Source organism: Acanthamoeba castellanii (genome assembly GCF_000313135.1).
Source record: "Acanthamoeba castellanii str. Neff unplaced genomic scaffold scf7180000084721, whole genome shotgun sequence".
Taxonomy (NCBI): Eukaryota; Discosea; order Longamoebia; family Acanthamoebidae; genus Acanthamoeba; species Acanthamoeba castellanii.
In genome coordinates, this window is record NW_004457434.1 from 56,979 (window position 1) to 81,486 (window position 24,508).

At 58.8% G+C, this 24,508-nt stretch overlaps 9 protein-coding genes and 1 pseudogene across 9 annotated transcripts; 6 read left to right on the forward strand and 4 right to left on the reverse strand.

Annotated features, from left to right (window-relative positions):
• Nucleotides 1-974: 974 nt before the first annotated feature.
• ACA1_382510 (uncharacterized protein) lies at nucleotides 975-3,515 on the forward strand (the record flags this gene model as incomplete). The annotated part of the gene is made up of 5 exons (XM_004338737.1): nucleotides 975-1,070; nucleotides 1,133-1,507; nucleotides 1,593-2,124; nucleotides 2,355-2,883; nucleotides 3,233-3,515. 5 exons carry the CDS (start codon nucleotides 975-977, stop codon nucleotides 3,513-3,515), a joined length of 1,815 nt encoding a protein of 604 aa, XP_004338785.1.
• Nucleotides 3,516-3,582: 67 nt separating this feature from the next.
• ACA1_382520 (integrator complex subunit 2, putative) lies at nucleotides 3,583-5,080 on the forward strand (the record flags this gene model as incomplete). The annotated part of the gene is made up of 7 exons (XM_004338738.1): nucleotides 3,583-3,697; nucleotides 3,809-3,969; nucleotides 4,056-4,151; nucleotides 4,243-4,328; nucleotides 4,449-4,641; nucleotides 4,744-4,880; nucleotides 4,948-5,080. 7 exons carry the CDS (start codon nucleotides 3,583-3,585, stop codon nucleotides 5,078-5,080), a joined length of 921 nt encoding a protein of 306 aa, XP_004338786.1.
• Nucleotides 5,081-5,358: 278 nt separating this feature from the next.
• On the forward strand, nucleotides 5,359-9,162 carry ACA1_382530 (uncharacterized protein; the record flags this gene model as incomplete). Its single annotated transcript, XM_004338739.1, has 14 exons — nucleotides 5,359-5,537; nucleotides 5,788-5,950; nucleotides 6,027-6,107; nucleotides 6,191-6,366; nucleotides 6,443-6,759; nucleotides 6,879-7,056; nucleotides 7,157-7,346; nucleotides 7,421-7,521; nucleotides 7,653-7,908; nucleotides 7,986-8,054; nucleotides 8,191-8,311; nucleotides 8,465-8,720; nucleotides 8,795-8,952; nucleotides 9,053-9,162. 14 exons carry the CDS (start codon nucleotides 5,359-5,361, stop codon nucleotides 9,160-9,162), a joined length of 2,355 nt encoding a protein of 784 aa, XP_004338787.1.
• Nucleotides 9,163-9,261: 99 nt separating this feature from the next.
• Nucleotides 9,262-12,941, reverse strand: ACA1_382540 (MYND finger domain containing protein; the record flags this gene model as incomplete). Its single annotated transcript, XM_004338740.1, has 7 exons — nucleotides 9,262-10,075; nucleotides 10,255-10,439; nucleotides 10,558-10,652; nucleotides 10,750-10,818; nucleotides 10,945-10,992; nucleotides 11,182-12,545; nucleotides 12,691-12,941. 7 exons carry the CDS (start codon nucleotides 12,939-12,941, stop codon nucleotides 9,262-9,264), a joined length of 2,826 nt encoding a protein of 941 aa, XP_004338788.1.
• Nucleotides 12,942-13,283: 342 nt separating this feature from the next.
• Nucleotides 13,284-14,076, forward strand: ACA1_382550 (sulfur metabolism negative regulator SconC, putative; the record flags this gene model as incomplete). The annotated part of the gene is made up of 5 exons (XM_004338741.1): nucleotides 13,284-13,389; nucleotides 13,452-13,507; nucleotides 13,619-13,777; nucleotides 13,889-13,958; nucleotides 14,027-14,076. The coding sequence occupies 5 exons, from the start codon at nucleotides 13,284-13,286 to the stop codon at nucleotides 14,074-14,076; spliced, it is 441 nt and encodes a 146-aa protein (XP_004338789.1).
• Nucleotides 14,077-14,162: 86 nt separating this feature from the next.
• ACA1_382560 lies at nucleotides 14,163-17,863 on the reverse strand (annotated as a pseudogene).
• A 226-nt stretch (nucleotides 17,864-18,089) lies between these two features.
• On the forward strand, nucleotides 18,090-18,996 carry ACA1_382570 (uncharacterized protein; the record flags this gene model as incomplete). Its single annotated transcript, XM_004338742.1, has 4 exons — nucleotides 18,090-18,209; nucleotides 18,408-18,473; nucleotides 18,542-18,664; nucleotides 18,844-18,996. 4 exons carry the CDS (start codon nucleotides 18,090-18,092, stop codon nucleotides 18,994-18,996), a joined length of 462 nt encoding a protein of 153 aa, XP_004338790.1.
• Nucleotides 18,997-19,141: 145 nt separating this feature from the next.
• ACA1_382580 (LBP / BPI / CETP family, Cterminal domain containing protein) lies at nucleotides 19,142-21,492 on the forward strand (the record flags this gene model as incomplete). Its single annotated transcript, XM_004338743.1, has 10 exons — nucleotides 19,142-19,241; nucleotides 19,448-19,649; nucleotides 19,737-19,790; nucleotides 19,880-19,931; nucleotides 20,017-20,126; nucleotides 20,206-20,302; nucleotides 20,394-20,736; nucleotides 20,863-21,065; nucleotides 21,140-21,205; nucleotides 21,286-21,492. The coding sequence occupies 10 exons, from the start codon at nucleotides 19,142-19,144 to the stop codon at nucleotides 21,490-21,492; spliced, it is 1,434 nt and encodes a 477-aa protein (XP_004338791.1).
• Nucleotides 21,493-22,152: 660 nt separating this feature from the next.
• Nucleotides 22,153-24,007, reverse strand: ACA1_382590 (actin subfamily protein; the record flags this gene model as incomplete). Its single annotated transcript, XM_004338744.1, has 7 exons — nucleotides 22,153-22,412; nucleotides 22,483-22,739; nucleotides 22,792-22,811; nucleotides 22,920-23,080; nucleotides 23,134-23,307; nucleotides 23,371-23,507; nucleotides 23,583-24,007. The coding sequence occupies 7 exons, from the start codon at nucleotides 24,005-24,007 to the stop codon at nucleotides 22,153-22,155; spliced, it is 1,434 nt and encodes a 477-aa protein (XP_004338792.1).
• Nucleotides 24,008-24,149: 142 nt separating this feature from the next.
• On the reverse strand, nucleotides 24,150-24,391 carry ACA1_382600 (uncharacterized protein; the record flags this gene model as incomplete). Its single annotated transcript, XM_004338745.1, is given in 2 exon segments — nucleotides 24,150-24,355; nucleotides 24,373-24,391. 2 exon segments carry the CDS (start codon nucleotides 24,389-24,391, stop codon nucleotides 24,150-24,152), a joined length of 225 nt encoding a protein of 74 aa, XP_004338793.1.
• Between the last annotated feature and the right edge of the window lie 117 nt (nucleotides 24,392-24,508).

A 24,508-nucleotide genomic window follows, 5' to 3' on the forward strand; every position in this document is an offset into this window, starting at 1 on the left:
AAAGCACTGCTGGACGATGCTGGAGCACAGAGCCCGTAGTCGGTTCGGCAGCTTGGCTTCTGTGAACGTGGTACAGCTGGGGTGGTTCGCGCCGCAGCCTGCGTGAGTGCGACTGCGTGCGCGCAAAGTACTCGAGAGGGGAAAAGCGTACATGGTGGTGGCCAGCTGCCGGAAGTGGGGCGAAGGGTACTTGCGCGGGTAGACGAGCAGCACTTGATACAGCTGTCGCAGCGCATCGAGACACTCCCGGCCCCGTGCCTTCTTCTCTAGCACCTAGCAGTGTTCACGCGCCGCCACACCGGCACCAGCGTGAGGAAATCTCTCTTCCCATTTCCTTCCTCGACAAGACCGATCAACGCCGGCACCAAGGGGGAGCATGGGTGTCCCGAATGGTACGAGCGAAAGCAGAGGAGCAAGCAAATGTATGAATTGACAAACAAGACGATCTTGGGGCGGGCACCTGGATGGCGTTGGTGATGATTTGGTCCTTCTCTTCAAGGTCCCCTCGGCTGGCCGGTATGCCGCCCACCACGCTCCCCTGCCGTTTCATCCCCCCTCCCGCCCTTTCCATTATTTGCTCAGCTCTGTTCTCTTGTTAATAAATGCAAAAATGCCCGGGTTTTATTTTTTATTATTTTCATTTTTGAAGCCTAACGAAGAAGTTTCGTGATGACGCCTGCTCGTTGAAGAAGCCCGTGCTGTGGCAGTTTGGCCCGTTTCCCACCAAGCAGTACGGCGACTTCAAACCAAAAAAAATGGTGACCAACTGGCAACTGCACCTCCCGAGGAATAGGACACCCGCGACAAGTGATGGAAAGAACGGAAAGAGGCCGTGGGGTGGTCGTGTGTGCGCAGCAAGTGTTGGTTCTCTGGCGTCTGAACACCAGCCAGCGACAAGTGATGACATGTGATACAAGACGTGCAAACAGGACAGATGAAGGTTTATTATTTCTACTTATCTGGAAGAAGTCGCCATGGCCCAACAGCATGTGCTCGAGGTGGGGGACGTAGTGGCGGTGTGGCCAGGCGAAAACGACTCCCTCTTCTGGCTGACCATCTGCCGTGACAATGTACGTGCGTCATCTTCCTCAAGAAGTGTGCATTTATTCATAGTGTGCATGGCTGCAACCAGGTGAGGGAAGGTTACGACCCTGAGTCATGCGATATCCAGACCTTCTTCCTTCGCTTCTCTGGCCAGCGCCAGAGGGGACACATGGTCTTCGTCGAAGAGAACGACGAGAAGGTGTTTGGCTGCATTTCACTCGAGAGCATCATCTGCAAGTCGATCGAGCTCCTCCTGGGCGACAACGCCGGCCAGGGCTTCTCCTTCCTCCTGCTGCCGGAAGAGGAGGCACGCATCACAGACGCAATTCGCGTCTGGGAGGAGCAGGGTGAAGGCGATGATGAGACACTCAACCAAGTCAAGGTGGAGCCGACCGAACTCGACACTCTTCCTGATCCAACAGCTCTTGGTGCAGAGGACACCCAAGATGCACACAATCTACTGGTATGTGTGCATTGTCCCTCTTTCTTTTCACCCTCTCACCCAGTTCTCACCACCACCCACCACCACCCACCAGCGGCAGCAGCAGCCAGAGCAGAAGCAAACAAAACAGTTCACGGTCAACGCGATCATCAGCGAGCGTGAGAGTGAGGAAGGAGGGCGCGAATACCTACTCGACTGGGCTGAGAGCTGGGAGTGCAAGAGCAACATCTTCCACAGGCCAAAAGGACACGTAAAGAAGACCAAGGCCATACCAGAGAAGGCGCTGGGCAAGACTGGTGGCGGCAAGGTGGATGGCCTGGGCACGATCAACGAGGAGGTGGTGCGCATCCTAGAGGTGGAGCCCAGTGGCGTAGGCCGCTGCTACAAGGTCAGGTGGAGGCCAACATGGACCAGCGAGCTCGAGTGCCCGGTCACCTTCATCCTCCAGTGGCGAATCAAGCAGAAGCAGAAGCAACGAGTCGAAGTGCACGAGGTGAAGGAAGAAGAGGAAGAGGAAATAGAGGACGATGAAGACAGTGAGGAGGAAGAAGCTGAGGTGTGTGGCAAGCGCAAGGTGACAGTGGCGAAACGATCCAGCATGCTGACTCAGGCAATGTCTTCAGCAGATCACACTCCCGGTATGTTATGTGCATGTCATCGCGCACATTCCTGGAATGTAGTGAGTCCTCACTAATATCATGAAACTGTGAACTGTTACAGAGAGTCAAAGTGGGCCTGCATCGCCCTGTGCTACAGTTGCCCAGCCCAGCGTCATTTTCCAAGGTACAATCTTGGTCTGCCAGCTCTCGCCATTCAGCTCCTCACTGCCAGTGGCTTTAATGTCTTGTTTTTGTCCTTTTTGTGGCAGACGACCACTTCGAGGACCGTCTAATGGAAGCAACCGCACCAGAGCCAAGCCAAGCCCAGTCGCCTCGGACTGACCGTGCCGTACCTGCCGGCAAGACCCCAGCAACAGCCTCCACCAGGCCCGTGCTGGCAGGCAAGACGTTGGCGGCAGCACGTGGAGCAACACCGCCACTCACCTGGCGCGAGGTCATCCGGCTGTCGTTGGCCGAGCTGGGCCAGGCCTCGGTGGCTCAACTTGATGCCCACATCCAAGCCAATTTCCCCGAGAAGAGGGGAAGGCAAAACTCCAAGGCAACAATCCGCCAGAACCTGCGCAGGATCGGGCAGCTGTGCCATCACCAGGCCGGGCGCAACCAAGAATGGCGACTGCGAGCTGCTGAGGAGGACGAGGAGGAAGAGGAGGAGGAGGAGGAAGACGAGGAAGACGACGTCGACGTCGACAAGCTGCGAGAGCTCTATGCAACAAGCAGGAGGCCAAGTGTGGAAGATCTCCGGAACCAGTTCATCCGGGCTACCAGTGATGAAGATCTGTACGCACACCTCCCTCTTCTCTTGCCATTTGAATAGATACACTTTTGCTTTAATTTACCTTCCTTCGTTCTCATTCTTCTTCGCGTGCATGCGTGCGTGCGTGCGGCACGATGTGTGGGAATGTGTGTACAGACGCAAGAAACAGGAAGCGCTTATGGAGCTCGAGGGTTGTCTTCGTCATGACCTCGAAGGTTTGACAGACCTCCCCCTCCCCTGCAAGGCCGCAGCACCGCCGCCGCCATTGCCGCCTGTCGAACGACGCATTGTCCTGTACGCGTCCTTGCGATCTTGATTTCATCAACTTCACACACTAGTTTACCATGTGGCATCGTTGGTCATGTCGCACAGAGTCGTGTGGTATCACGGCATCAAGTACCTGGCACAATACCCACGCCTGTCGACAGCGGATGAGGTCAAGACCAAGACCCTACGAATGGCTGGACACACCGAGTGGATCAACCCCATCCACTACTGCCTCTTCCTCCGGCCTGTCTGCCCCGAGGACACCGAGCGCGAGCCTACGGAGTTGGCGGATGAAGTTAGGCTCGACGAGGCCTACCACAACCGGGAGTTCTGGCTCTTCGAAGGCTTTTGGCCGCCGGCGCCCTGGCCGCATTGGCCTGGGTGGTGACGTCATCATCGTTTCTTCTTTTTACAATAAAGAGAAAAATAAAATCAGTCGGCATTGAAGAATGGAGATGGAGATGGAAGGTGATGAGGGCATGATGGAGACGGAGGAGGAGTGGGGCACCGCGCCCGTGGCCTCGTCTTCAGGCCCGGCTGGCAACGGCGAGAAAAAATCGGAGGAATGGGGTGTGGGGCTGCGATCGCCCATGGTGAGCGACGAATCGGGCGCGTTGGATGATATCTTCGATCCTGCTCGATTCCCTTCGGCAGGCACGCTCTACGAGAAGGTGGCCGCAGGTGCATTCGAATCGATACTGGACGAGAAGAGCTCTGCGAATGCGCAACAGCAGCAACAGATGGTGGAAGAGGTTGTGACCTGCCTGCCCTACCTTGTGCGAGTGGCACTCGCCAATCCTGCCCACTCCATTCTCTTCCAGAAACTCCACGCTCTGCCGCAGGTACCACACGCTATCATCTACTACTCATTTTGATTGATAGATTACATTTTCATTTAATGTAATCTTGATGGTGTGGGGTGCCCCAGTTGAACAGCGTGCTAGCGTACTTGGCACTGGATATCGACGCAGTGGAGGACCCGCTGGAGGCCGAACTACAGCGCAAGAGGAAGACCGGCTCGACGGTGCGCCTAGGCCCAACACCATGATCGCCATTCCTTCTTGCTCTCGCTGCCGCCAAAAGCAAAGCTCTCGCCTGATGGCCTCCATCATCAGAACCCTGCGGAGGGCAGCCTCGTCTTCCAATACGGCGAGGGACTCGTCTCAGAGTTTGAGACCGGCAGCGAAGAAGTCAAGATGAGGTGACGCGTCCTCCTCATCACCCCCAATGGCCGTGCGCCCTGTGTGTGGTCTTGTTGTTGTGAGAGGCGTGGCAATGCCTCGACGTTGCTGATCGAGTTCTTGCTTGGGTGAACCGCCAGGCTCTTCTTGAGCGAGCTCCACAACGTGATGGACCACGTGCGGCTTGCGAACGCGTCCAAGTCCAGAGGCGCCACCAGGAGCTTTCCCGCCTACCACTCGGAGATCTTCGGCGACGAACTCTACCTCGAAGAGCTGGGCTTCATCCTGCCCATCGCCATGCTGCGCTTGCGGCGGGCACCGTTGAGCTTGGAGGTACCAGCACCTGTTGTCGCGCACGATTCGCGCACGATCCACACTCCAAGTGATGGCCTGACTCATCGCACGCAACACTTTTTTTCACATGTGTGCCCACAGGCCGTGATCGAAGCTCTTCTGTGCGTCGATCTCGGAGGCCGACTGCTCCGCATCCTCTTTTTCAACATGCCGGCGCTTCGAGATGAGATCCTGCTCACGTTGATCAAATGCGCAGCAGCTGCCCCACATCTAGTCACGTACACTTCTTCTTCTTCTTCTCAACAATAGTATGTTATCGCTGACCCACATTTTCCCTGCGCTCAGCGAGGTGCTGCTGGATCTGTGTTCGCTGTCGGCCACGATCGCATTGTTTGTGCGGACGTGGGTCATGCAACAACATCAATTGCCTGGCTTGGCCCTGAAGCTCACCATCACCCACATCAAGGACGAGGTATGACAACCCCCCCCCGGCGCAGTCGATTGCATTCCATTACGTGTGGCTCACAACCAGTTCATGCGCCGGCCACAACGTAACACTAGGTTGCCTTCTTGAGCGGGCTCCTGCACGACCACAAGTGGATCGATTCCTATTTCAGCGAACAACAATCCGGTATCCAACTCTTATCATTCGCTTTGTTTCCCCTTCGCGCCCATGTACTAACTTCAATCTATTCCTATATGTGCATCGCAGTGCCAGGAAGCTCGGTCATCTTGTTGCGCGCGAGGCTGCTGACGATGGTGGTCGAGTTTGACGGCAGCATCAGCGGCAGGTCCACGCTGCCCGCACAACAGCGCATCAGGCTCACGGCCCTGATCAAGCTCTACTGCGGCCTCGTGGGCCTTCTCAAGCTCAAACTCGAGGGCGAGGAGATGAACGCCATTCTGTCGCTCCTCACCAAGGTCAAGGACGAGCGGTACGCCTTGACGCCCTCGCCGCTGCACGCTTCATCAACGATCATAGCGTCATCATCATTGCTAGCAGCTAACAGGCCCTGTGTTCTGTGCAACTAGAATCGCCAAGCTTGGACTGTGCTGGTTGCTTGCCTGCGAGGGACTGCTTCGCCATTGCTCTAAAGTGCGTGGTCACCTCTTCTCTTTACGTTGATACGAAGACGCCGACGTACTTATTTTTCTTTCTTTCTTTCTTTCTTTTTAATCAGGAAGCGGTGGTGGTCTGCTTGTCGTCGCTGCTCAAGAGCGGTCACTGCTTGGAGATGCTCTCGCTGCTTGCCATCCACTTCCACACCAATCAATATCCTCGGCCATCGAATTGATCCGCGAGACGCTCGGACTCACCGTCGCCATCCACAGCGAGAGTCTGAATCAGGTAGGCTAGCCCAGGACTGTGTGTGTGTGTGTGTGTGTGGTGCGGGAGTTGAGATTGACGTACTCGCCCACCACAGATCGCAGCGGTGTTCACTGAAGACCTATTTACCGAGGAAGTTGTGGCCAAGGAGGCTGTGGCCCTCGCGGTTCGGCCCAAGGTACGTTCCTTTCCCACCGCTTGTTGGCTGTGCTACGGCCTTCAAATGTCTGACGTTCACACACACACACACACACACGACAGCTGTCGGACAAGGACACGAAGTCATTCGCGGTGATGTGCGTCTACCACCTGCTGAAGAACAAGATCTTCAGCAAGCACCGCGTCGACGTGGGCGAGTGGGTGTGGAGCCAGATCACGCAAGCCGACGAGCCTATCCACTACCTACTCCCCGCTCTTATAGAAGAGTGGGTCAAGAGGTACCCCATTCGGCGTATCATGGCGACACTTGCGGCCCACACGCTCACGACACGACACGACATGACACGAACACAGCATTCTGGCGCCCACAACGTCGTTCTGCATGAAGCGACCACTCGAAGAGCAGATCGTCGCCGTGTTTAGCGCGTCGGCGGCGGCGACCAAGCGAAAGCGAAAAGAGAAGGAGGCCTCATCGCCGGCGGCTGCTGCCCAGCTGGGCACGCCCGTCGACGAGCTGACGTCCCAGGAAAGGGCCTCGCAGGTGCTGGCCCTCTACTTTGCGCTCTACTACAACGAAGAGGTCCTGCGGCAGAGCATCGACGACCGGAGCCGCAGCGGCCAGCGGGCCGTGTTCTCGCCCGGCAAGGCGGGCAAGGGCAACACCGTGCGAGGTGTGTGCGGGCGTGCGTGTGTGTGTGTGTGTGTGTGCGTGCGTGCGTGCGTGCGTGCGTGTTTGTGTGTGGTTTGGTGCTTATGAGGGAGTGGTGTGCGGTGTGATGTCGGTCGCCAGCCTATTCCGGCGAGTTGATGGAGTCGCTGCCGGTCAAGGCGCTGCTCAGTCACGCTCGCGAGCGGTCAGCCGACACCTACAGCAACATCTACCCGCCGCTGCTCAACCTCGTTATCTCGCAGTTCCCGGGGCTTCTCACCGTCGTCAACATGCTCAACGAGGAGGAACAGAAGAGCAGGTACCTCTTCACCACAAACTATCGATACATTCCGCACACGCACACGCACACGCACACGCACAGTCCTTGCCTAACGCTGTGTGTGGCGTCTACTGCGCAGTACGATCAAGGAATTCCTCACCATTCCGCACTTCAACTTTGTCGACGCCAACATGCGACCAACGGACGACGAGTCCTCGTCGCCGCTGGCCCAGGAGAAGCCCGTGGCCCCCGAGCACGCGGTCGTCAAGTCGGCCTTTGAGAGCGTCCTCACCGCTCCCATCCAGACCCTATTCAGTACTGAATACCCAGTACTCCCCTTTTTTTCCTGTACCGCTCAGTTGCTAACCGGTTCGCGTGTGGCGTTGCGGCAGTGCTCACGCAGCTGAACCGGCTCTCGGCCTCGGCGCTGCAGGCCTACACCGACCTTCTCATCTTCACCCTGCTCCCGCGCCTCCTCGAGGACGACGTCCAGCATCGCGTCAGGTAAGAAGCTCTCATAACCACACGGACTCTGAGGCTCTAGGGTTTGACCGACCGTGTGTCGTGTGTCGTGCGTCGTGTGTCGTATGTGCCGTGTGTCGTATGTGCCGTGTGTCGTGTGTGTGGTGTCACAGAGTGCGGTTTGTCGAGCTGTGGGAATTGTTACACACGCTGACGCCCTTCGAGTCGGCGCTGAAGAGCATCAACGCCATCTCGCCGCCGTCTGCGATGACGACCGCGATGGACTTTCCCTCGGCCTCGGCGCACAAGAGCGAGCAGCGCGGTGTGAGCCACTACAGCCACATGGACGTTGTCATGGACCCGCTCCTGGTCTTCCGATGCGACCCGCGACTCTTCCGCATTCCGCCCCTCTTCAAAATGCTTCTTCAGGTACGTTGGCCATGCGGACCGCCATCACCATCTCCCTGATGAGGATTAAGGATTAACCGCACACACCGCACACGCAGATTTTGGATACCTACCTGACCGAATCGCACAAGTACATCAACACGTTGCTCTCGGTCGAGCCTGTCACGGTATGTTTTCGTTGTGTGTGTGTGTGTGTGTGTGTGTGTGTGTGTGTGTGTGTGTGGTGTGCTTCTAGAGAGGGCTGACTGTGCTCATCGATCGTTTTTTTGTTTTTTGTTTTGTTTTTTTGTTTTTTTTGTTCAGGGCAACGCTGACAAGGGAGCGCGACACGAGGAGCTGGTGACTCTCCTCCACGCCCAGGACACCGCCGTCGTCCAACTCCTCCTCGAAGTCTGCATCGACCGAGACAATTCGCCCATAAAAGGTGCGCTTGAGCTCTGCCCGCGGCCGTGTGTGGTCGTGTGTTGTGTGTGTGTGTGTGTGTGTTGTGTGTGTGGTCGTGTGTGGTCGTGTGTGGTCGTGTGTGTGCACGGTGGTGCTAGACTGACTGTTGCACAATGCACATGTCAACAAACAGGTCCGATGGAGGAAGTGCGGATCCAGAGCTGCACGTTCATCCATCAGATGTTCTGCGAGACGCCGCAGTTGATGAAGCTGGTTCACCTGCAGGGCTACCCCGACGAGCTCCTCCCCGTCACCGTCTACGGCATTCCCTCCATCCACGTGGCCCTCGAGTTCCTGCCCGAGCTGCTCAACCAACCCCAGCCCGAGCGTCTGGTCTTCGCCATCAAGCTCGCCGGCTTCCTCATCGAAAAATACACTCTCCCCAAATGGTGCGTGTGTGGTGCGTGGCGGTGTGTGCGGTGAATGATAACTAACAGGTTTGTTTGTTTGGGGGGGCGTGTAGTATCGACCTGGCGCGGATGGTGCTGCAGAAGATTCACTCGACGACGGTGGCCAGCGATGACCCGCGCACCTTCCTCATGGAGACGCTGCCTTCCCTGGCCAAGATCGCCACCACCTTCCCGGCGCAACTCGCCGAAGACACCGTCAGCCTTCTCCAAGGTTCGCACACGACACACACGCATGACACGCGATCCGTCATTGGCAATGGTCTAATGGGTGTGGCGGGCAAAAAAAAACCAAGAGGTATCGACGATCGCAGGACGTTCGGCGGCGGTGGGCGGGGTGGCGGTCGCGCACCCGCAGCTGCACGCCCAGATCCAGGCCACCTTCGCCGCTCTCGCCGCGCGCGCCATCGACCCCATGGCCTGACCTCTGCGTTTACTTCCTATTTCGCCCACAGCCGCCACAGAATTTTGTTGGCACTTGTATTTATTTTATTTTATTTCGTTTCATTTCATTTCATTTCGGTCAGGGGGAACTGGGAGACTGCTCCTCTTCGTCGTAGGCCTGCATGATGGAGGAGAGGTGATACTCTTCATCGCCGAGCCTGGCGTTTTGGTCGCCCAAACGCACCCGCCTGGCCTTGACCTCCCCCGGGAGCGACCGGATCTCCTCCCGTAGCTTGCGCCACACCTCGCGCTGCCTCCTGCGCTCCTCCCGCTTCTTCTTCCGCTCCTCCTTTTCCCTTTCTGCTGCGAGCTCCTTCTCCTTCTCCTCCGCTGCTTGTTGCTCTCTGGCCAGTCGCTCGCTCTCCTCCCTCCGCGCCTGCTTTTCCCTTCTTTCGCGCTCTTCCTTTTCCTTGGCCTCCCGCGCCAGCTGGGCCAGCCTGGGCTCCACTCCAGCCTTGGCTTCCGGTCTCGCCGCGGCGGTGGCCTTTTTCATGGGTGGGGCCGCGGGCGCGGGGGTCAGTTTGGCTGCGGCTGCCACCCGTCGAGTGTTCGGCGGCGTCGGCTGCGCCCTGGCCTGCATTCCCCGCTCCTCTTCTTCCGCGTCGCCATCGTCGTCTTCGCTCTCTTCGCTTTCACTTTCTTCATTTTTGCATTCGCTTTCTTCGCTTTCGCTCTCGTAGGCGTGCTTTTCTTTGTCCGGGTCGGCGGCGTTGGCCACGAGGTCCCACAGCGATCGGCCGACCGCGTTCTTCTTCTTGAGCGGTCGCACGTAGACCAGCTTGGAGATCCGAGCCTCGTCTTCGGCCTTCTGTCCCTTGGGACACCTGACGTTGTGGCTCCAGTACCAGCTGTCGATCGATAGCCAGGTGTCTCCTCCCGATTCCTTGTAGATACTGCTCACCACAATACGACACACACACGACACACGACACACACGCACGACACACGCACGACACACGCACGACACACGCACGACACACGCACGACACACGCACGACACACGTACGACACAACAAGAGTCAGCAGCATCCTCGGGGATAGGGGAAAGCGAGCAGGGCGGATATGGGCGTACAGGCCACGAGCGCTGAAGTGCGCAGTCACCTTGCACGCACTGCAGTAGAGCACGTCGTGTTCGGGCGAAATCAGGCGCCTCGCTACCAAATCCGCCAGGGACACCCGCGCGGGCTGTCTACGGGACGCGCGCTTGTTGGTCGAGGGCCGGCGCGACGACTTCGAGACAGCCGACTCCTCCCAGTACTGCGCATATCCACATTATAATAATATTATTATTTTTGTTATTATTGTTATTATTATTATTATTTGGGGAGATTTTTAAAACAAATAAAACTGAATAATGAGAAGGATGCGGACGCACTTCGTCGGCATCGTCGTCGTCTTCGTCGTCGTGAGCTTGGTTGTGGGCCAAGGTCCAGTACGTCTCCTCACCGTAGTCCACGAGCAGCTCCTCGCCTGATACAAGGCGTGAGGCACGACCAGCGACACGACCAGCGACACGACCAGCGACACGACCAGCGACACGACCAGCGACACGACGCACAACACTTACCGGGAGCAATATCGCGAGTGGCTTGGACCAGAATGCGGGGAGGGTGTCCGATGAACACGACGTTGGGTTCTAGAGGAACGAGTGACCACACGCCGAGGTCACGACACAGATGCCCGCCGCCCCAAGTCAGAGAGAACCCCACCTCGAGGCGGGTTGGGTGGGTGGGGTGGGTGGGTGAATGGTACAACTACGCACCTTTGCCCGTGTCACGGTAGTCGTTCAAAATCGGAGCTCGTTGCCGGCCTTCGCTGCGTCGATGTCGCATGATTTGGTCACAATGAATCGGTACAGACTCTTACCATCTTGCGCGACGTACACGACGCACGACACACATGACACACACTGATCAGCCATCGTAAGAAGAAAGAAGAAGAAAGAAGAAAGAAGAAGGAAGAAGAAGGAAGAAGAAGAACAAGAAGAAGAAAAGGGTACCTTTCGAATCCATGAGCACGCCGACGTACTCGCCGACGGTGGCTTGCTTCCGCAGCCACCGTCGGGCCACCACCCCGAATGACTGTCCCTCGTTGTGATTGTGCTTGATGTCGGCCCGGTAGGCCGGGTGGCTGCTGGACAGTTTGACGATCCGCACGTTCTCCCGCGTGACCTTGCCGCCGATGTCATCGCCCCACTCCGCTGCCTTCACCCGCTTCTCTCGGCCCTGGCTGTCGACTTCGTTTTCGTTTTCGTTTTCGTCTTTGTCTTCGTGTTTGTCGTTTTCGTTTTCGTTCTCGGTCTGGAACACCTCCAGGTTCTTGGTGATGTACTTGACGCACGTCGGCCAGTTCTCTGGCAGGCTCGTGGCGGAGCCGGCGCTCATGCTGGTCGTGCTGGTCGTGGCTTCAGCCGCGGCCGCCGCAGCAGTAGCTTTCGCCGGAGCCGCCAGCGCGTCAACGAGCAGCAGCTGCCTCAGCTTGTTCTTCGTCGGCGCGGTGGTCGTGGTGGTCGCCGTCGTAGGTGTCGGAGCTGGCGAGACGGCGGCGTCGCCTTGACTGCCGAGATCAGCGAGCTCTTCCTTCTTCTCTTTCTCCCGCTTCTCCGCCTCCATCTCCCGCTGCTTTCTCCTTTCCATCTTTTTCCTCTCCCTTTTCAACCACCTCCTCTTTCTCTTCACCACTTTGGGCCGAGGCTTCTCGCGCTTCTCCTTCCCCTTTGCTCGCGCGTCTTCCGTTCCTGCACCGCCGGCGGTCACTACCCATTCTTCTTCTTCGTCATCGTCGTAGACGATGCCAACTGCGTTCGGTCTCGAAGTCTTGACCGTTTCCTCCTCCTCCTTCCTCTTCTCTTCCTGGTCCTCGTCGTCGTCGTCGATGATGATACGCCTCGGGCGCCTCGCCCACCGCTCGTTAAGTTCTACGCCTGCGCCTGCGCCTGCGACGTCGTCGCACGCCGTCCTCTCTGCCATCCCGCCGGCCGCACGTTTGACCGGCACCACCGGCGGGCTGCCGACCGGCGCCGACCACCGTCTCCTGTTCTGCTGCTGCTGCTCAGCCGCTGACTCCGCGGCATCGACATTGCCGTCGTCATCGTCTTCGTCGCCTCGTCGCTGTTTCTTAGCCGGCGGCTGGCCGCTCTCCGCCAACGCTCCGTTGGCTAATTTGAGACTCGTCTTCAAGAACTTCAGTGCGATGCTGGGCTGCTGTTGTGGCGGCGGCGGCGGCGAGGCCCGTCGCCGGGCGGAGGTGGGCGAGGCGGGTTCCTGGCCGCACACGCGCATGTGGTGCGTCCAGTCGTTCTTCTGGCATGTGGGCGAGCAGTACGGCACGTTCCTCCCCACGTCCAGACACTTTGAGCACATCCTGCACACAACCAACCAACCAACCAATGATCATCACGCACACGACACACGCCACACGCACACACACACGACACACGACACACGACACACGACACACGACACGACGCAGCACGAGATGCGATACGGAGAGATGGGCGGGTGGGTACTCTGTGGTTTCGGGGACGGTGTCGAGGTCGGGGCATAGTCGAAAGGCGCACCTCTGCTGCCGGGTCGCCCAGTGGGGCGACGCAGAGGGCGATGACGACGAGGCTGTGGTGCTGCCGGCAGACGAGGCCCTCGGTGACCACGAAGGCGACGATGCCGACGATGGTGAACGTGAGAAGGACAGGTCGACCAGGCGGGTCTGCCCATCTCGTTGCCGGGGCAGCGAGAGATGGACATGTCGGCGACGCTTCATTCGCACGTCGTCGGCTGGTGGACTCGCTCGGCACGAAGCTTCGTGGGGGGCGAGAGGATTCGATTCAATATGTGTGGATATAATCTAACGGTCGCGTAAACGAAGATGTTTGTGCAAAAAAACAGTAAATAAATAAACAATAGACCCTGAGCGTACCGATTTACCAGCAGTCGATCGGATCCGAGACGAGTCCCGCTGGTGTCTGCCTGCTACGTTACTATTAAAAAGTGGTCCAGTGCCCCACCCTGGCTCTTCCCAATTAAATTTCTATTCTACTCTAAAAATTTCAAGGCACAGAGAGGGGCACGCGTGCTGAGCTTGGGCAGCAAGAGCAAGAACACGATGTCGGCCACGGATATGGTGCAGCTGCAGTCAAGTGATGGGGTGGACTTCTCCGTGCCCCGAAGCGTGGCGTCCATGTCTGTCACCCTCGACCACATGCTTCACGGTGCGTCATGCTTATTCTTTTCCAACTGCAAAGATGGGGCAAATTAACTCTGGATAAATCAGACATCTCACGTAGCCAGTCAGACGAGGCCATCCCTTTGCCCAACGTCAACGCCAAGGTCGGTCTTACACTCACATTATATTGTTATCATATTATTATTTTATTCTTAAGTCTTTTATCATTGTTGTGTATATTTTTAATGCTGCCAATTATGTATGTGGGTGCGCAGGCGTTGGAGAAGGTGATCGAGTACTGCAAGCACCATGAGAAGGACGAGCCGGTGCCCGCGTCCGACGCGGCAAAGCAGGAGCACTCGGTACACAACATTTCGGCGTGGGACAAGCAGTTCATGCAGGTCGAGATGGGTCTCCTCTTTGATATCATTCTCGTACGTTGTTGAAGCCTCACGCCATGATCCCATCTCATCTTCTTAGGCTCTCATTTCTCTTCTCTTTCGAGGCTGACATAAAAACATAACCCTCATGTTGTGCAACGCCAGGCCGCCAACTTCCTCGACATCAAGAGCCTGCTCGACTTGGGCTGCAAGACCGTGGCCAGCATGATCATTGGTACACCAAGACACCGCACACGCACCACCGCACACGCACTCACCTTGCACCTGCGCGGCCATCTGCAGGCAAGACGCCGGAGGAGATCGAGCAGACCTTCCGCATCCCCACCCAGTAGCGGGTGTTGAACACGAGAGAGAAAGGCGAGGAACTGGTGGTTTATGTTTTTCTATTTATAATTTTAGAATTACATTTTGTGGTACATTACATGGCCCGGATGGACTGTGCGAGGGGCGACGGTGCCGAGGTGCTGGCGGCGGGCTGGTACTGCGACGCGGCGCGGCGTCGCGACGACACGCTGGGCGAGTGGGTGGGCGACGACGACGCGGAGCGAGAGGTGGCAGGTGGCGGCGCTACGGCTGCGTAGGCGGAGCTGACAGTGACCGCGCTGCCCAGACTGCTGCGGCGCGGGCTGACCAGCAGCGCGTCGTAGGACGACGTGCGGCGGCCGGACGGCTGGTAGGCCGAGTGTCGCAGCGATGCCAGACGCGTCGATGGCGTGATCGGTGGTGGCGTCGAGATCACTTTCCTGTGCGTGTGCGATGGTACATGTGCGTGTGTCGTGTGCGGTGGCGTGTGTGCGGTGAGTACGGTGTGAGGTGCTATGAGGAGGAGGAGCGCAGGAGGTACCGAGCGGAACTACGGAGAGGGCCGAAGGCAGTCATCATGGAGGCTTCCACGTCCTGGGTCGCCAGGATCGGGACGATGGGGTACTGCTTTTCCGGCAGAGGCTCCCGCTTCGCTGCAGCCGCGGCCTGTTTCCTCATTGACCCGCCGCTGGCCACACACACACACACACACACTTCAATACGAGAACGCACGACACGCACACGCAGCACCGCACGCGCACACGGGCCACTGCACACGCTTGCTAAGAGGAATGGGTACCTGCCGAGAAGGGCTTTAGCAATGCTCCGCTTGTCCCTGCCGGTCTCGTCTGGGGCCTGGGCGCCGGGGGCTTGGCTTTGGTGTTGGTCGTTGATCTCCTTTTCGGCCTTGGTCATCTCCGCGTCGAGCGGAGCGCCGGCCTTGAGGCCTCGGGGCAGCCCAACCATGTCGCCATCGCCTCCGCCTCCGCCGGCAGAAAGACCCTCACCTCCGCCCGCTGCCTTCTTGCTCTGCTTGACCTTCTTCTTCTTCCCCTCCTTCTTTTTCTGCTCCTGGTCCTCTTCGCTTTCCTCGTTCTTTCCGCCGTCGCTTTCGCTCTTTACGGCGGGCTTCTTCTTCGTCTTCTTCTTTTTCTTCTTGTCGCCCTTCTTCGTCTTCGCTTTTGGCGTCTCCCTCGAGGCCTGGTCGCCCTCGTCCCACGCGTGACCGTTCCCATACCTCAAATTGTCGTCATCGTCGTCGAGGCTGATCAGCGGTTTCTCGGTCCAGAGAGAGAAGGCTCTCCTCCTCAGCCCCGCCGCCATCCCGCCGCCGCCTCCACGACCACCGGTCGTGCCACCTGCTGCGGCTCCCCTCGGCGTTCCCTCTGCTGTGGCACCCGCCGGGTCGGCGCTGGTCGTGTCGGGCATGACCAGCGAGCCGGCCCGGCTTCGTCCGCCCTGGAGCTGGGCCTTGGCCTCCTTCTTCTCCCGCCGCTTCTCCTTCTTTTCCTTCTTCTTTTCCTTCTTCTCCTTCTTCTCCTCCTTCTTTTTCTTCTTCTTCTCCTCCTTGCTCTGGTGCTTCTCCGCACCTGCCTGCTCGCCGCCGCTGTCCTGCTGCTGTTCCTTCCGCTCCCTCCGTAGGCGCGGCGAGAAGAGCGCCATGGCGCTGTAGCCCTTGGTCTCCTTCTCCTTCTTCTCTTTCTTTTCGTTCTTCTTCGTTTTGTCCTTCTTCGTTTTCTTCGCCTTCTTCGTGGGCTTCGTGAGCTGGTCTTCGACGCGGGTGAGCGAAGCCGACGAGCTGACCTTGTTGGCGCCCTCTTCGCCGTCCGCGCCGGTCGACCTCTCCTTCGCTACCTTCTTCGGTCCCGTCACCACCTCGCTCTGCGGCGTCGCCAGCACTTTCTCCTTCTTCTCCTTCTTCTTCTTCTCCTTTTCTTCGCTCTTCTCCTTTTCTTTCTTCGGAATGGGCTTCGGCTTCGTCTTCGACTTGGCTTCGCCCCCACCTTCGCTGGGCTTGTCTACGGCTCCGCCGCCACTGTGGTCCTTCGCGACCTCGGCCGCCGCGCGCTGGACCGGAGACGAGACCGACGAGCCGAGCGGAGGCTGAGACGACGCTGTCGTCGATGCCGATGACGGAGCGGGTGGAAGCGCTTTGCCGGCACTTGCTGATGATGAGGTTGATGATGACGCCGACGTCTTGGCCGGTGGCGCGTCGTTGCTGGTGGTCTTCTTGGCGGCCGCGAGGCTGGGGTCGAACTTCTTCTTGAGCTCCTCCATCTTGGCGCGCGAGGTCGTCGACGAGAGCGAAGCGGTCGCGGAGGAGGACGTGGCCGCCTTCATGTTGCGCATGGAGATGGTGACCAGCTTGTTCTTGAGCTCCTCAGTGCGCGAGCGCGACGAGGAGAGACCCGCCGGGCTGCCGGCCGCATCGGCGGCGGGGACCAACGCGATGATGGGCTCCTCTCCCCTCTTCTTGTTTCCCTTGGACTCGGCGGGTGAGACCGAGAACTGCTTGGCGAGCTCAAGCACCATCGAGCGCTTGCTCCCGAGCCCTCCACTCTCACTTTCGCTCTCGCCATCGCCTTCGTTCTCCTGCTTCTGAGTCGTGGCGTCGCTTTCGTTCTTTCGAGGCCGCGTGGCGGTCGAGCGCAGCGGCGACTGCGCTGACTCGAGCGCGCGAGCCGAGTAGAAGCGAACCCACGTCGGCTTCTCGCCGGCGTTCGGTGAAGACGGCGATGGTGGCGAATCCGCACCGGCCGAAGCTGACGACGGGGCCGCTAGGGAGGGAGACGCTGACGTGGCCGAGGCCAGAGGAGATGACGGAAAAGCCGGCGCAGCAGCCGGGCCGCTCGGATTCGGAGCCTCGGTCGGGAGGGCGCAGGTGTAGGCCGACGTCGGCCTTCGCTTCGGCAGATGCAGCGGGTTGCCGGCTACTCCCTGTAACGCCAAGCAACCATCAGCTGCGTCGACTCGTGCGCATGTGCGGTGGTGCGGGTTGATGTGCGTGTGCGTGTGCGTGTGCGTGTGCGTGTGCGTGTGCGTGTGCGTGTGCGTGTGCGTGTGCGTGTGCAGCGGTGCGGTGTGGTTGGGAAAGGTACGGGACTAGGTGCGGCGTAGGACGACGAAGGGCGTAGCGTGCCCACCAGTCGCGGTGGCACAGACGCTGTCGGCGGCGACTGGGGAGAGCCACTCTTTCTGCAATGTCGAAGAGCGCCACGACCATCTGATCAGGGCATGCGCAAGCGGCGTGCGTGCGTGTGCGGTGGTGTGTGCGGTGCGGCCGACAACATACGTGACGGTGCCTCGCAGGGTGAGCGCCTTGGGCTTGACGGAGGGCCGCGGTGGGATGGGCGGCCGTGCAACAGCCGCGCCTCCAGGTGAGGCCGTAGACGACGAGGACAAAGTGGAGAGTTGGGGCAGGGCCGCCGTAGTCGATAAAGATGACGAGATGTTGGTTGAAGAAGACGTAGACGGAGGTGAGTTGGGAGCTGAATCGCCATCAATTGATGGCGTGTAGGGCGGGATGGGCGGCAGCGGTTTGCGTTTGCTGGTGGCTCCGCCCAAAGAGGCCTTTGTAGTCGATGATGGAATCAATCGTGTAGAAGAGGAAGAGGGAGATGTGGAGGGAGACGAAGGCGGGAAGAGGGAGGGAAGAACGGGCGAAGTCGAAGGCGCGTAGGACGACGCCGCGCGCTGTCTCAACGATGAAGATTTATGGCCACCTCCCCCTCGAGCCAGCGAGGATTTTGGCGTCGCTGCCGAGGAGGGCGAAGGTTGGTTGGGCGTCGCCTCTGCTGGGCTGGCAACCTGCTCCATCATCTTTTCTTCGTTTGGCCAGTCTCTGTTCGCTCACCGTGTCGTTGAGCGGTGATGAGATACCGGCCAACGTCTCTCTTGTCGCCCGGTGTCGGTCACCACGGCTTTGTTCGGTCGTGCTCTTCGTTCGTCGGTTGCAGAGCGCCTAAATTAATTGTGATTCGACCGTTGAAAATAAATCAAAAATAAATGCCCAAGAAAAATAAGAAATAGAAATACGCATTAGATGGCGAAATGGGCGGTGGTGTCGGTGGTGTTGGTGCTGGCGCTGGCACTGTACCCCTTGCTGCGATTCACGACGGTGCCGTATGAGCACAGCGTCCTCATCAAGGCCCCGCGTGCCAAGGTCGTCGCGTTCCTCCTCGACCACACCCAATCGCCTCGCCTGCAACCCCTCGTGTACACCCTCTCCACTGCATTCACATGTGAATGCAATCTACAAATAATCAGCAAATAATAAATAATAAATACAAATATTTGGATTTATCAATTTATTTATTTACTCTCTCGTGGGTTGTGTAGGGTTGAGACGAAGGTGCTGCAGGAGGAGGGAGACGTGCTGGTCTACGACGTCACCGAGGCACTCCCCGTGTTCGGCCGCATTGTCAATGTGCGTTCGCCCTCTCGTGCTGTCGTGTTCGTGCGACCTGACGCGTTCGTTGTGGCCGGCGAACACAGAACACGGTGCAGGTGACGCGCTCGTTCCAGGTGGGCAAGGGCTACCACCACATCGACTCCGAGGTCAAGGCCTACGGTCTCGCACAGTACCTCTTCTCCGCCAAGCACAGATTCACCCTCCAGGTCAGCCCTCTCACGACACACGACACGACACACGGCGACGCCACACACACGCCACACGCCACACGCCACACGACACACGACACACGACACGACCCACACACGCACGACGCGTGCGCGATACGACGACTAATTGACGGAATCGTCTTCAGAGTGATGATCCGAATGAAGCAGCGGTACAGCTCACGGACACGATGTGGGTGACGGCGCCCTACGTGCTGGTCGAGCACTACATCGGCCCCACCGCGTTCAGCGCCCACCAGGCCCTCGTGCGCACGCTCAAGCAGATCATGGAGGACGAGCAGGACCGCGAGGACGAACTCGCCACCCACTGACCCCTCTCGCAGCCGTTTTACAGCCGAAAAGTTGTCGCCACTTTCTACCGTTGTGTGGCCAATGGGCAAGGACCCCAGAAGAGCGGAGTTGCTTATTGCAACAAAGCGCTTACAAGAAGAACCGTCATTGCTTCGTTCTTGGGAGATGAAGCTGTCGTTGTCGCTCGCTCTGGGGTTGCTGTTCGCGCTCCTGGCCCTTGCTTCCGCCGCTCACCCCGGCTTCAAGGTCACCCTCACCGAAAGCGGTGCGTCCGCCACCCACACCCCCACCCCACCCGAACCACTGTCGCCCCACCCAAACCTCAACACCACCCTTCTTCATCTTCTTCAGCTTCCCCTTCATGTCCACCGTGTCAGGTTTTTAGGGCATGAGGCAGACCAACCAGAATTCTCCGATTGATCGACTAACATCCGACCACCCGACACCACTTCGCCACACCACACCTCGTAGGGTTGAACTACGCGCGCGAGGTGGCGGTGGAGTACCTGGAGAAGCGGTTCGCCACGGTGCATGTGCCCGATGAAAGCGGCGACGCGCACGCGCCGGTGGTGGGCAAGATCAAGTGGGAGCTCAAGGACATCGTCATGTCGGGCCTTCGCCTGCCCCGCTCGTCCATCAACATCCTGCCCGGCCGCGGTGTGGCCGTGTCGATGTGCGTCTCTGCCAGACTTCAAAGAATTTTGCTCGGAGTGTGTTGGTTGTTGACATTTTGATATTTGCTTGTGTTGGTGGTCTGCAGCGACCAAGCAGCTCTTGAGATCAAGATGAACTTCCACTACAGGGAGCACCATTGGTACGGTGTTACATCATGTTGTGGTACCAGTGCTAGCCTTGAAAATGATAATCTCCTTTTTATCTCTGGTTCTACGTTTGTCTGTCCAGGCCGCACATCAAGGGCCACGGCCACCTGGTCATCCACGCCAGTGGTATTAACGTACGTGGTTGAAAACAAACTTTGTTGTTTGTTTTACCCGCAATTGTGCATTAATGCTGGTGTTCATTTTCCAATCAATATGTAGATTGCCGTCGACATTCACGTGGGCGAGCAGAATGCCAGGCCCACCATGTCGGTCATTTCTTCGCACTGCAGCATCGGCGACCTGAGCATCAAGGAGCACGGCGGTCCCAGGTACGTGCGGCTTGATTTTTAGCTCCTATTCGTGCACTTTATCTCCTATGTCCCTTCTCAACTCCAATACAATGCGCAGCTGGCTGTACAACTTCTTCCTCAAGGTGCTCCACAAGATGATCCAGAAGGCCGCCGAGAAGGCTGTCGGCTCGTCCATCGAGAACCTGCTGAACCATGTATGCGCACCGCATCTCATTCGGCTGTTGATCATCATCATCACCACCATCACCAACTCACACGGCTCTCTTTGGTGTGGTACCACAACAGGGCGGCAACGAGGCCCTGCAAACGATTCCCTTGGCCGAGCGCTTCAGCAACATCGCCGAGGTGGACTACTCCCTGGTGGGCGGACCGACGTTCGGCCACAACTACCTGACCATCAACGCCAAGGGCGAGTTCTACTACCTGCCCCACAAGCAGGAGGCGCCGTTCGCCGCGCAGCCGATGCCGGACGAGATCAACGGCGAGATGATGCAGATCATGCTGAGCGACTTCGTGCCCGACTCGGCCTCGTTCGTCTTCAGGGAGTCCGGCAAGATGACCCACATCCTCCAGGACAAGGACCTCCCCAAGTGGGCGCCCATTCGTCTCAACACCAACAGCTGGTCCCGTATCCTTTTCGCTGTGTGCGTGTGCGTGTGCGTGTGCGTGTGCGTGTGCGTGCGTGTGCGTGTGCGGCGGTGCGTGTGCGGCTCGATGTTGTGAGTATGTTTCCTTGACTGCTGCGCCTGCAAAGACATCCTGCCCGATTTGACGAAGAAGTACCCGAACCTGGAGATGCAGGCCGAGCTCCACACGACGTCGCCGCCCAAGGCCACCTTCAGCCACGACGGCATTCGCGTGGCCGGCCCCGGCCAGGTGGTCGTCTCCGTCCTCCCGCACGGCGGCGCCCCCGTGCCCGTATTCGCGCTCAACATCGATCTCACCACCAGCGCCAAGGTACACCACCTGCGTGTGCGTGTGCGGTGGTGCGTTCGTGTCGTTCATTCGTGAACGTGCGTTTCTTCTTTAAGGTGACGGTGAGGGATGGCCGAATCTTCACCGAGCTGAGCTACCTCCAGTCGCCCATCACCGTTGCGGTACGCACAAGCCAATCACAGCTAATTTTTTAACTATATTCGATGGAATGTGACGTCGTCGGTATGGTTGGGTTGTGCAGTTCTCGCATGTGGGCACCATCACCGTGTCGGAGGTGGACCACATCATCAAGACGCTCTGCACCGATGCCATCGTGCCGTTCTTCAACTACTACCTCTCGCACGGCGTCAACATCCCCACCATCAAGGGCGTCCACTTCGTCGAGCCGCACATCGCCTACGGCCCGAGCTACCTCGCCATCGCCACCAACATCCACTACACCGGGTAAAACAACCTGTTGGACTCCTTAGATACTGTTTTATTTAAAATGCCAGGCCCAAACCTGGAATTCCTGAAATAATCAGCAATGCTTATTTTGTCGGCTTTGGAGCATGCCCAAAACAGGAAAGGCCTTTTCGCAGGGTAAGACGATTTGTCTTCAGGAAAGCGTCGCAGCATTACAGCATTCCCCTTGTTATATGGACTGGCATACAGGGGCACTCAGCTAAGTAGTCCGCCGACCCGACCAGCCAGACAAAGCAGAACAGACGCACACCCTACACTCCTCGACGAAATTGCAAACCACCTCCAGCAACCCTACATCTGCTCTCCCGAAACCAAAGTCGTCAGGTATTGGCTCCATCTGGGCGACCAACTCTTCGCTCGCAAGGGCCTAGGCGTAGCCTCGGACACGCATGTCATCTCGGAAACCACTTTTACCGAGCAGTCATGAGGACAGTGGCGGCAACAATGAAAAGGAAGAGCAAGGCCAGCCTCCGAAGAAGAGGAAGGCCTCGACCCTGGTAGAGCCGATCGTCCTGACACAACTTCTTGGAATGTACTCACATTATTGCTTGTCTGGCCCAAAGCCACGCTTAGTCGCCAAAAATGCAAAAGTTGCCCCGGCACACAGTTCTTCAGTAGCACTTTGAGAGAACCACACTCGACCCTAACACATGCGGCAGCACACCCACAACACGACGCGTTGAGGTGAGGTGGAAGGAGTGTGTGGAGGGGAGGGTGACCCACCTTGCTCGAGGTAATGGTCGCGGGAGACCCACATGGACTGGAAGGTGGAGAGCGAGGCCAGGATGGAGCCGCCCACCCAGGCCAGGTCGCCTCTGCGTGGCTGCTGCACCACTTTGACCGCGTGCGGTGGCCCGCCTCCATGATTGGCGGTCAACGCTCGTTCCAGCCTCTCCGCCATTCCTATCCCGTCGCCCCCGACCTTGAAGTCAGTACCGACCACCATCAACACGACCAACGACACACAACGGACCTGGGAACATGGAGGTGCCGCCGGTGAGGATCACGTTTGCGCTCATCTCGTTGCGCATCTTCATCGGCCCACTGTCGCGCGCCGCCTTGGCCAGGGCGCCCAGCCCGCCCTTCTCCTCCTGCTCTTGCTCTTCTTGCTCTTCTTTTTGCTCCGCTTTTCGTTCTGTCGTGGTCCGCGGCGGCGCCCGCGTGTCGCAGTCATGGGCCTCGAGGGGGTCGAGCCAGCAGCAGCGAGGGCCTAAACAGGGGCTCAGCGCACTGGATCTGCTCCTCGTCCACCACCAGCGTGCGCCCATCCGGCAGCGCGTACTTGACTTGCGTCGGCGCAGTCTGTCGTGAGCCAGTGAGCGAGCAAGCGAGCGGACGACACGGCAGCAACTATCAAACAAGAGTCACATTGGAGGGGCTGGCCAGGCAGGCAGGTCGGTCGGTGGGTACCGGGGGCAGGGCGTGCTGGTTGACGCAGGCGACGATCTCGGCGGGCAGCAGGGACAGATAGCTCTCGCCCTCGCGCTCGTGCAGCGACGTCAGCAGACGCGTCTGGCTGAGCCGCTGCTCGTACTGGCCCACCTCCCGCGCGTAGTGCATACTCACCCGCCCTGTCGGCCCACCATGTCAATCAACCGCCACACACACACCACACATGACACACACGGCATGGATGTGTGTGTGCCTGTGTGTTCTTTGATGAGGTTGGCGTCGGCTTCGGTGAGGTTGAGCTCGGGGTGCTTCTGGTTGAGAAGCCGCACCAGGTGCCGCGTGAGTGCCGCGCCGCCCACCGGCGTCACTGTCTCGACCTGCCGACCCGCCTCCGAGTACATCGTCGCTGTTCTCCGTGCAACAGATCAGTGACAGGCTCGCCGCGCCCACCGCACACACGGCCACGTACGTATTTGGAAGCCATCCCACACGAAGTGGACGGAAGACGAGGCGTGGCCGCAGTCCACGACGAGGCCGGTCGTGCGCCCGTTCGCGTAAACGCTCAAGACCGAGCACCGCGCCTCGTACAGCGCATCCACACCGCACCTATCCATCGCTGACGTCAGCACCGCAATGGACACGCACACGCACACGCACATCACCGCACACACACACACGAACCTCTCGAAGAGCAGTTGGCAGGTGCGCTCGGCCGTGTGGCGGGTGATGCGGCCCGACCGTGCCACCAGCACCGCGCGATCTGTCAGCGACAGCCCGTCCTCCACCGCCTCCCTCGTCACCTCCCAACCTCCGCCGCCTCCGCCGCCGCTTCGCTGGGTTTTGATGGCGCCGACGGCCGTGGCCACGACGGCGTCGTCCCAGTCCTGCCACGACCGGCTCCAGGGCTGGTCAAGGCCAGCAGGTGCAGGTGCAGCGTGGTGGCCTGGTGAGGTGGTGGAGCCCAGGGCGGCGAGCAGCTGGCCGGTGGGTTGGGCGAAGGTGGGCTCCTCGAAGCCGGCCAGGCCGCCACGCACGTTGCCCTCGCCCACAGCCACCACCACCGCCTCCAGTGGCTCCCCCGCGCTCGGCCTCTTCGTCCGCAACATGCCCTCCTCTTTTCTATTTTCTGAACTGAAGCTGTGACATTGTTTGTGCTTTTTTATTTTTATTTTTTTAATTGCTGACGTGTACATGCTTTACATTTTTGTTGAAATGGACACAGACATGCCTGGTGAAGTGGTGCGGCGATCAGGGGAGGAAGGCGGTGGCGAGCTGCACCCAGTCGATCTCCTCGCTTTCAGAGGCGAGCTTGACGTTCTTCTTCTGACGCGCGATGAACTTGAGAGCCTTCTTCACCACCAGGTCCCAGTTAGTCTTCTGACCGGGGAACCTCTTCTGCAGGAAGGCCGCCACCACGGCCGTCGCCCACAGCGCCTCCACCTCCTGGTCCACTGCTGTTGTTCACCACCACCATCAACCATTACCGCCATCGTGGCATTCATCATCAGCCCTGGCCCAACTGCACACGCACACGCTGACCTCACACACAAGACGCACGCCCGCTACACGCGCGTAACACGGAACACAGAGGCGTACCGGTGAGGAGC